Source organism: Gadus macrocephalus, chromosome 2 (genome assembly GCF_031168955.1).
Source record: "Gadus macrocephalus chromosome 2, ASM3116895v1".
Lineage (NCBI taxonomy): Eukaryota > Metazoa > Chordata > Actinopteri > Gadiformes > Gadidae > Gadus > Gadus macrocephalus.
Window position 1 is genome coordinate 21,993,455 of NC_082383.1, and position 11,005 is coordinate 22,004,459.

At 43.6% G+C, this 11,005-nt stretch overlaps 1 protein-coding gene across 1 annotated transcript in view; it reads right to left on the bottom strand.

The window, feature by feature from the left end:
* LOC132473884 (protein kinase C beta type-like) overlaps positions 1 to 701 on the bottom strand; it is a 2,126-nt gene extending 1,425 nt beyond the window's left edge. The window contains exon 1 of the mRNA XM_060074174.1: positions 152 to 701. Coding sequence (XP_059930157.1) covers positions 152 to 327 — 176 coding nt within the window. The 5' untranslated portion in view covers positions 328 to 701. The remainder of the gene's footprint in view (positions 1 to 151) is intronic.
* Positions 702 to 11,005: the final 10,304 nt, after the last annotated feature.

Consider the following 11,005-nt stretch of genomic DNA (forward strand, 5'->3'; position numbering starts at 1 on the left):
CTCTCTCTCTCTCTCTGTCCCTCTCTCTCCCTCTCTCACGCATCATCATTTCAAAAACCTGGGTGCACAAGATGCACTTCTGAAAGTACCGCTCTGACAGACAAACAGACAGACAGCAGTGGTAGTCAGTAGTGCGGCCGCTCCTCCTCACCAAATGAAGTCCGTGCAGTGGCTGCAGAAAGTGGGTTGCTTGAAGAAGCGCGCGATGAACTTGTGGTCTTTCACCTCGTGCACGTTCTTCTGGCGGAGGGCTCCTTGGCGGGCGAAGCCCTTGGGCGGGCCGCTAGGTCCGTCGTCCCCGTCGCTGTTCGCCGCCGAGTCTGCCATTCTTTCTTCCTCTTTGTCACTCTCTCTCTCTCTCTCTCTCTCTCTCTCTCTCTCTCTCTCTTTCTCTCTCTTGTTCTCTCTCTCTCACACGCTCAGAGAGACACTATATCCTTCAGCGGCACTATCGATATCCCCGCGTTTTATCCCTTTTAAAACAAACGCTATGCCGCAAAACGAAAAAAACGCTCAGGACGGTTAGGGAACTCAGGCAAAAGGAAAGTTGTCTCTGTTGCCTGTCGGATGGGTGAAAAAAGCGGTCAAAAAGACGACAATCTAGCGGTCTTATCTGATGTTGTGCGGTAGTCAGTTGCGCTCCGAGCCTCGCGCTGCTCTCACTTCCCTTCCTTCTCGCGCGCGCCTCGACTGCTTGGTGCAACTAGTGCGAGAGGAGAGGGGGGTTGGGGGGGGGGGGGGGGGGGCTGGGGGTGGAGGTAACGCAGATAACGCAGATGCTAGACTTGTGACGTTTGGCGTGATTAAAACACGCCTCCATCGTTTGCTGCACATAAAGAGCATCGTGTTGGTTTTTCGTCCTTTTTAAAAAGACTTGACCCTGATTCCACCTGCGAGTGGATTTAACTTTCGCGGTGTGGTTATTCAGAAGGTGTTCTTAAAACCCACATTTTGCTTTACATATTCATTTCGTATGTTCACAGCTGTGGTCTTGAACGTTGAAACCATCCAATAGGAAGCGTTGAAATAGGACTGCCTATAATTAGGTATTCTAGCGTAGGACTATCTAACGGGTCCTTACACATAAACCTGATTACCAATTGGTGTGTGTTTTGACACACACACAGACAAATTCAGAGACACACATTCAGACACACAAACACGCACACAAACACACACACACACATACACACATTGTGTACAGACGCACACAATCTCGCACGCTTCTACTGGAGGCAAGGAAAAAACGAGTGACCTAGATGTGGTTTGATTTGGCTGAGGGACAGAAAGTGTGTGTTTGTGTGTGTGTGTGTGTGTGTGTGTGTGTGTGTGTGTGTGTGTGCGTGTGCGTGTGCGTGTGCGTGTGCGTGTGTGTGTGGTCAGAGGTCTCATCAGTGCCAAGCTTACCTTTACAGAACATGGTAGGAAGCCTACTGCCTTAACCTGCAGTCACATCCAAGCCCCCATCAGCTGCCTCCTATATCCACGCACAATGTCCAAGATGAAAGCGCACTGATATTTCGCTTTTCTCTGTTTGTTGAATGGGTTTTTTGTGGGCAACGTTGCCTCAAATAGGGCACAATTTGTTTCAGTATGTTTCTTCAAGGAAAGGTTTTTACCTCTGTTGAAGATTTGTCATTGCATGCCTTTAAAGTAGTGGAAATTGCAACTGAAATTCAACCCAAATGGTACTGCCAAATGGAGCAAAGATACTTGCAAAGTAGACCTCCCACGTATTTGAATGTTTAACACCTTAACATAATTTGCTTATTGTGTCTCCTCCTCTTTTGATTACAATGAATTATAACAGTCTTTGGCTGTATTATAAAGCCGTTTTTTTTTGTTGCATGAATGTCTTTGTGGCTGTCATGTGGTCTAGATATGACGGGGGGGTCTTGATGAGGTCATAGAAGATGATCAGGGGGGTTCACGGGACAATGGTTGTTCACCTTGAACCCATCTGGGAGCACTGCTCAACCTCTTCCCGCCGCTGTGGAGTGCGTCCATCTCTCTCGTCAATACTCCGGCTCTAATGTATCAGCTCTGCCTGTTCTTGAGGGCCATCGTTCTGAAGATGTCAAAGAGGGAGGGTGTTACATCATATGGCCTCGTCGACCGACACACCAAGGTGACCTCCAGCCTTAACGACGGAATAGGTGGTTTGTTTATGTTGTCCAAAACAACCCATATGAAGTTTTAAGTCCCCTATCAACTGTTGGAAGAAAGAGCAATATGTCACGTCGGTCAAGGTCCTGTGTTGCCAAAACACAATGGATGACATTTGCTTTAATCTCTGTGGAAATGGCGTCATTGAAAGACAGTTTCGGCATTACGATTTAGATACAACTTAATTAAGATGCGTTTTGATAACATTTCTCGCAATCAATGTGAATCTAGTTTTTTGTAAACTTCAGTCAGTAAACGTACACGATGTTTGGGATGTTAGGTAATGCCGCGTATTCTGTCGTTACCATGGTGACAGTCCCTGAACCCCCTCCGCTTGCATGTTGTTTGAATCAATGTCTTGGTGTTGTGTAGTCATCTGAGCGGTTGTGTTCGCTGCCATTTTATGTAACTGATGATGTTCTTTCAAATTAAAAAAAAATGTGAGTGACTCAGGGATGACATTCATCCTTCTCGACTAGGCCGACATGTTTTTGTGGCGCGCGACAGAAATCTATGTCCGCTTTGTTCCCAATGAAAAAAACACTCCAAAGGTTAATTACATATACAGACATTTTGTGGTCCCGCTTTTACGTGTTAAAGCATCAATAAAGCAAAAGGAAGACGAAAAAGGATTTTCAAAAGACTACACTAGGCAAAGTTGCCCTGTACCGTACTCAGGTACGATTGCCCCCCCCCCCCCCCCCCCCCTAGACGAAAGTCTAGATCGTTTGGCTAGTGTGAGCACGCCATCCATACTCAAGTACAGTTCAGTTCCGTGGCCTCAGTTCACTCCGCAGTGGTGTGCTCAGGCCACGGTTCCGATGCTGGGGAGCCAACGCGAGCACACGCACGGACACGCAACCTGAGCTGGATGACGGGTGTCAAAACAAACGTACTCAGGCCCAGTTGAGATTGCTAAGTGTGAGCACAGGCCAGTGGCACGAGTCGGAGGGTGGGGGATCGTACTTGAGGACGGTACAGGGCAACTTTGCCTGGTGTGAGTGTGCCCTAACTGTACTTGAGTACGGATGGTGTGCTCACACTAGCCAATCGATGTAGACTTAAAGGGGAAAACATACTCGGGCACGGTCCAGATGGCCTAGTGTGAGTGCCCCCCTGAACCGACAGGAAGTGATGCAAACACACCATTCAGAGGTTCACAGACTGACTCTGGAGTTAGATAGAGGCTTCTGGTCTCTTTTATATGAATCAGGTCATTAAAGTTGACCATAACTAAAAGTAGATCATGTACTATACATCCAGCCCGACAGTAAGTGATGTAATTACCAGGTTACACGCACACTGAGCAAGAGACCTGGGTTCTCCTTTATATGAACGAGGGCCTCAAGGACAAGTACGATGACAAATTTGGGGAAGAGGAAGTACTACAGGAAGTGAGTAACGAGCCATTGTTATTGGCTCCATCCCGTCAGTTCTCATACTGCAGCCCACTTCTGAGGTTTTGGGCAAAACTTCTTCTCAGGCCCAGTGGCGGTTTAAGGCACGGGCTAACCAGGCAGCCGGCCGGGGCGCCATATTTGTGGGGGGCGCCAAACATCATGGGGGGCGCTGTCACGTTAAAATTGTACCGGGGCGAAAATTGTACCGGCCTACGTCATCAGTTGTTGACAACTTGACAACTGATTTGATTGGGTTGTCCGTTGCCGGGCAGGTTTCAAAAAACATTCGGCTCATGTTTCCAAAGACGAAATAACATAATACAGATAACGGATCGCTAGATAACACTTGTTTTTACTTTATATTTGTATTGTATTGAATAGTTTAATCGAATCAAGTAAACTGAGTGTTTAAAGCAGGTTTCAAAAACCTGTCTTGTCACGCTCAATGAAGGAGTGCAATGAACGAGCATGAAAGTTCGCGAATGTTCAAGAACCTTCCTACGTCATTCGACGCGATCGCCCGTTGCCAGGCAACAGACGATCGCGTCGTCTGTTGCCAGGCAGGTTTGGAATTTGTCAACAACTGATGACGTAGGCCGGTACAATTTTCGCCCCCGGTACAATTTTAACGTGACAGCGCCACGAGCAGTAAAAAAAAAAAACGCGCTGCGTAGCGTTTATCAATGAAGTACTACATAACATTGTTTGGGGAATATGTATTTTGGCGCCCCCTCTGGCTGCAGGCGCACACCTGCTCGTTGAGAAGGTGCCGTGCCCAGACGGAATGAACCCCCCCCCTGAAGTCCGTAGGGTCACGATACAACCCCCACTGCTCAGGCCTACCCAACCGATCAAACACCTATTTCTGAGAATAAGACCTTTATCTCATAAAGAAAAAAGGTGAGTGAAAAGCAAAGCAACCTCTTTATTATCTCATATGTGGCATGGCCCAGGGCCACGACCCATCATCTTTATACGCCGTAAGGCACAAGTTCTCTATTCTCTATCCCAGCTGAAATGGGGATCTGGAAACCAACGCCGTTTGATGCCTAATTATGCGGAAGAGCTTTTGGAGCTCTTCCAAGATTGGTAGAAATGCCAAATTTCACATGGTGCATTTGGGTGATGCTTTGTGAATCACTTACAAGCCCCGGAAATGAATCTCGTATATTGTAGCAAACTTATTGTGAGCAGCAATGGAGACGCTTGGTGATAGTTCCATGAAAGAAGGGGCTAATCGCGTGCAGATTCTGCTCCAGCAGAAACATGTCTAAATGCACAGTAGGGCACCGATTCTAGAGATCTGATATTGCTCTTCAAACAGAGTGCACAGACTCCATCTCAACGTAGCACCCCACCTCCTGCCTATTATTTCACCATTTACCAAACAACGTATCTAAAACACTCATGAAAACACACACACACACGCACACACACACACACACACACACACACACACACACACACACACACACACACACACACACACACACACACACCCACACACCCACACACACACACAGACACAAACACACAATCAAACACTTCATGCACACCTCACGCAGACATTTGCATGCATATGCACAAGGAATTTACATCAAATAAATTTGTCTTGCTGCACTGCTCGCCCATAACCAAGGAACACAAACAAACGCATCTCAGTGGTATTGTGTCATCCAGAAAGACCGACTTTTTCATTTCAACTAATTGACTTTGGAAGGTGCTGTAGGTAAGGTTTGAGGGATGTAAATAGAGCGAGCAGAAAATACCATGAGAAATGCCCCAAAACTTCCCCTACCATTTTGCTCACTCTCTCCTTTCATTTTTTCATCCATTTAGAAGTGATGCATACACACAATCAATAGCTCTTAAATCTTACCTATAGACCACCCTTAATGTTACCGTACTGAGAATGTGTCTAACACACACCTGTCTCTCTTGTTAGACCACCAACAACCATCAAACAAAATATCCTTTATTCAAATGGCAATGTGCATACGATAAGATATAACTTTATGGATCACAGATGGGAAAAGCAGGTATATATACTGTCAAAATAGATTTGTTTATACATAGTTATTACATTGCAAGAAACATTATTTATATTATATTAAGTATAGCCTTGTTGTAGCATATCATTGAGAAAATGACAAAAGTTAGGAAATCAAGTACAAATTCCACTAACTACTTATATATTTCTTTTTTTTGAAATGCATTTGTTAAATTAACATATGCAAGCAACTAACTACAACATGCAAGTGGAAAAATTCCAAATATCAACATCGGAGATAAGTAATTTGTCGTGTTGAATATTGAAGGCCAACGTTGAGAGTGCGGGTGTGTTTGTGACAGAGATTAAAAGCCATTCACGAATCACATCTGTGAGGCTGTGGCTGCGGCCAGACTCACATGGATGAGGAGGGGACAAAAGCATTTACTTGATGAAGATTTCCCTGCTGTATTTTGCATTGACTAGCCACAACGACTGTCTCATCCTTCACAATTGAATGCAGATTTTTCGCGGATTTCTGATCACCATTCAAGCATTTCATTGTCAAACCTGGATGTCTGCTGCAAAGCTTTAAGCACACTCCTTCTGGTTCTCACGTCTCAAACAAACAGCACATTGTTCTGCTTCCATGTGTCACATTAATGGTGACTCACATCTGAGAGACCCAGTTCGAGGCCTGCTAAGACTCAGAAGCGACGCAGTCGTAGGAAATGTCCCCCTTACGCATTAATGCATTGTGGGAGACTGCATTTATCTTTATGCCTGGTAGATTGAAGTATATTTACATTACATTTAAAAAAATCGATCTGTATACACCTATTTACATGCATAAAGATATCTGCAAATACACAATGGCTTTTATAAAATGCAATTCATGTCATGATTTCATTGAGTGTTGCAGTTCTGCTAATTATTTGAAATACACTTTAATGAATTAAGTTGTAATAAATATTATTATTTTTTGCATACAGAGTAACCTGTATCTTTGTATTCAATCAGCCTCTTTCACTTCCCCTTTTCATAAAATACTTCTCCAAAAACGTAGTTTCATTTACACACACGCACGTGATATTTATGCATACATAGCCTATGATATAAATAACAAAATATCAACACACGCAAACAGCAAACTAAGCAGGCTAGTGGGTTGCGTTTCAGAATACAAAATTCATGGTGTGTCTTTAAATAAATGTTAGAAAGTCTTGGCTATCAGTTTGTGTTTGTATATATATTGTATCTACCCTGTAATTAAAGCCTGCATACCCTGCACTTACCCTGTAACCAGGCAGTAGTGGTAAAAAGGGAGGTGGATAAACTTTGAATTCTGCAATCAGGTGAACCACAACATACCGGTAAAAACAAATTATATTGAGAATGCCGGTTTATTTATTTGGAGAATGTAGCACAAAATGTTATATGACAAACTGCAATTACAGTAGAATTCTGAACGATGCCTTACAATTAGAAAAAAATACTATTTACAGTTGATCAAAAATATCAGATCAAATAATATAATAAGAATAATCACAACATCGCTCAGAGCGCCCCATTTTCCACTTGAGGGGCTGGCTTGCAGGCGCGTGACCGTGTGCTCCTCTATGCTTCACCGGCCAACACTTTACATACTCCTTTTGAGTTCCCCTCGGACAACGGAGGACCATTCAGACTAACAAACAGCAATGACGACGCAGTCTTCTTCAGCACACTACACCTCAGCGGATTGATGATAATATTCATTCAACTGAACCCTGGTTCGCCTTCTGCACTGCTCGCAGGTACGAGGCTGAGAGTATTAATGATTGGGGGACCAGTCTTCAGGTATTATACCAGAGTCCTCTTTATAATCTCAGAAGCCCTCAAGCACTCCCCTTGGGTCAAACGTGAACTGTTGTTTGATGCAAACCCTCTCCATAACGTTCATCTGAGGCCACAGGCCAGCTTTCTGGATTAAGAACTGTATCAAACAAGTCTGTATGCAGAGCTTTGTTCTCAGGTGTTGCACTTGGATGTCTGCTTGAGCCAGTGCTAAACCACCTGTCCTCTGGATTCCCAATAAGTGAATGAAGGAACTTTGTTGTATCGGTCGTATCCTCACACTGGTTTTTAAGGAGATACCACAAAACTCCAGTCTCTTGGCAGCTGTGGGCCTTCCGCCATTATTCAACTGGAGTAGCTATGGTTGAAGAAATGAGTCTAATGTGTGCCTCCATGTGTCTCGATGTTGGCTATCAGGCCGCTGTTCATAGCCTTCTCCTTCTCATCCCTTGAGGCATCTCCAGAAGCAGCATTGAAGCGGTAATGCAAAGCTTTGTAGTAGTTCCATACAGCCTTCACCGTTCTGAAGCTGCTGGCTGCCATCGAAGATCAAGGACCCTCCCAATCTTCTGCAGATTCACTTTATTTTGTTGTGAACGTTGAGCCAGTTCCCGGCAGTTCAATAATGATATTATTATTTATATGTTTGACTGTATCAACCACAGACAATTATACTCTGTGATTGAGACAGTGCCACACTTAAAGGTTGGGATACTTCTGCTATGGCCTTCCTGCCTAACATGGCATTTGCACTCTCACATGCAAAAGCAATGAAGTTTGCCTTTATGAGGCTTTCCCTCCTGTCCCCACATTTGGAGACATTATAAAGAGAAGGTTTGATATAGTCTCAGCTGACTGGCTCTTCATGCTCAACCGAATCCAGTAAGATAACTGCAGGCACATAATTTATGATGGCATCAAATACACGACTAAAGCAGATGGATTGATACGTGTTGTATTCTCATCAATCAAAACAACTTCAGATTACAGCCTGTGTGACCGGCTGAATCTGCGTTGTGTATTTTTCTTGGACAAAGACGTGACCCAGGATCTCGGGAAATCCGACGTCCATTTATTGTTTGCCGCTGAAGACAAATATAAAACAGCTTCCTTTCAGAAAGTGCCCTTAAACAATCCTCCAACTCCTCTTCCCAAGAGAATCAGAACAAAAGGGGCATACAACTTTATCGCAAAAATGTTTGAAATTCAAGAAATAAAAGACATACCTGAAGACAAATATAAAAAAACAGCCTCCTTTCAGTAAGTGCCCTTAAACAATCCTCCAACTCCTACACAAAGCACACAGAGGGGGAGGGGTACTAGCATGACTACACGAAGGTCAGGTGCATGCTAGCATATCGGAATAAAATATAACCTTCTCCAAAACACTGAATCTATGCATTGATATTTGCATGACACTTTCATTGAACAATGTATCGTCAAAATAATTAACATAAATGATAAGATGGTTAAGGATTTTGATCACAAAATGGGGGCAAATAAATGCACCCACCTCTTCCCAAGAGAATCAGAACAAAAGGGAAGAGGGGAGGGGGGACAGGAAACTCATGGGGTTCTCAGAAATGTGGGCGGGAGTACAGAAGGAGGTGGAGCTAAATCAAAGAACAAAATCAAATAGAAAGGGGCACATAAGGCAGCTGGAAAGCTAAACTTCAGGTAATAAAAGTGTAAAAGGCAATTAAGGCAATGTAAAAGGCAATTTTGTGTAATTATTACTAAAGGGATATTACACCCTGTTACACCTGCATACCCAGTACTTACCCTGTAACTAAGCCTAACTGGGGGGGACTACCAGCGCATGTATATCTAACTTACTAGGTAACTACAGAGACCAATATGACAGCAATATGTCTAGATTAGATGGATTTCCTAGTATGAACGGAGACCGTGCACAGAGCTGAGGGGTACACTTGCATCACAGAGATCTGTAATGTTGATTACGAATGTTGGGAAGAATATCAGTGTTACAACGAAAACACAAGTATGCATAGAGTGACGGGGGAATTCTGTTTGCCAATGGCATGCGGAAGCCAGTGAGGCCCAGCGATGACGTTTCCTGGTGAGGTGATCGGCAGTTGAGTATCTGTGACAACACGCTGTCCTTTTGACCTTGGTAACGAAGTAAACTGCCTCTTTTTCCCATACCTCCCAAACATCTGGATTATAATAGGAACCCATTAGCTAAAAAATAACTGCAGTTCATTGTTTATTGTCACCCCATTATTCCTAACATATGAGTACGAGTGTATATATATACATATGGATTGGTTCACCTTTATTACAAAATATAACACTGTAACCCAGTATTAGGTTGTAAGACGAATTAAGCACATCCCAGCCCCCCAAAGATGCAAGGTACACCATCCACATGCAGGCCCAGAGCCTGACTGTGGATCCCTTCACTCTGCGGAACATCCACAGCTAGCATACAGCTGAATATGGACCTTTGAGGTGTAGGGCAGAAGATTAGTCATTTTGTTGTCTAAAATTAAAATAACAACAAAGAACAGCGAGGATCATTATACCACAGGATGCAAATAATAAGTGAAGAAATTAGGAATCAACTTTCTTCTCAAAATGACTTCTATCTTTTGCATGTATGTGTAAACAATCTGCAGCTGGAGCAATTTCGTTCTCTGGACACACCAGAAGTTTCCTGATCCGGTTGGACAGTAGTTGGGATTCCAACTGCCCCTTGACTGAAATAGGAGTCATGGTGGGTAACTACTAACTCCTGTGACCGCTCATCCTTATACTGGTATGACAGGAATTAAACTCCTCAATAAATGGTGCTGTGTCCTAAAACACCTCATCAAAGATGAACACCAGGTCGTCACACATTATCTTTAAAATATACTATTCAAATAGTAATTTGACCCACTTAAGGAAAGGGAAAAACCGAAAAAGCATAGTATGATTGATTACAACTCTACTGAAGACAGAAAAATGTCTGTCGGCGCGTACCTTTAACCAATGGGGACATCTAGTGGACGGATAAGGAACAGTTGCAGTGACAGCAGATTACTATGATTTCTATGTAACAGTAAGGACCGAATTTGAAATGCATCGCATGACAATTTGTATCAAACTATGAGATACAATGATATAAATTAATAGCCTAGAACTTATATTTACAGTCAGGGGTATACTTTAATATATGGACCTGAATCAGAGACGGGTCATAATCATAGAAATGAATCTAGCAACCCAGCAATTTAAACAGTTAACCTGCTTTGCCTCCTGAGCTTTTGAATCAAGCTGAGACAGACATACAGGAATGCAGGCAGATATATCCTTAGACTGCAGCCTTTTAAACCCCTCGGTGTTAGATTGCTCATAGACATGGTTTAAGTGGTGTTTTGTAAGTTGCACTGTCATCGGTGCGACGCATCCTTCCCATGGGCCGAAGCTGGCCTAAACCCAGGACGCATTGTACACGGCGTGGCTCTTGGACCATCAACGCTAGAGCAACTTCCTTCTCTGACCTAACACAGAAGCTGTTACACAGCAATTACAGTGGAGGATAAACGAAACCATACAAATGTTGACTGGCTTGTTTTTACGACCTTAATTTCTGGTAGCCTATTTCTGA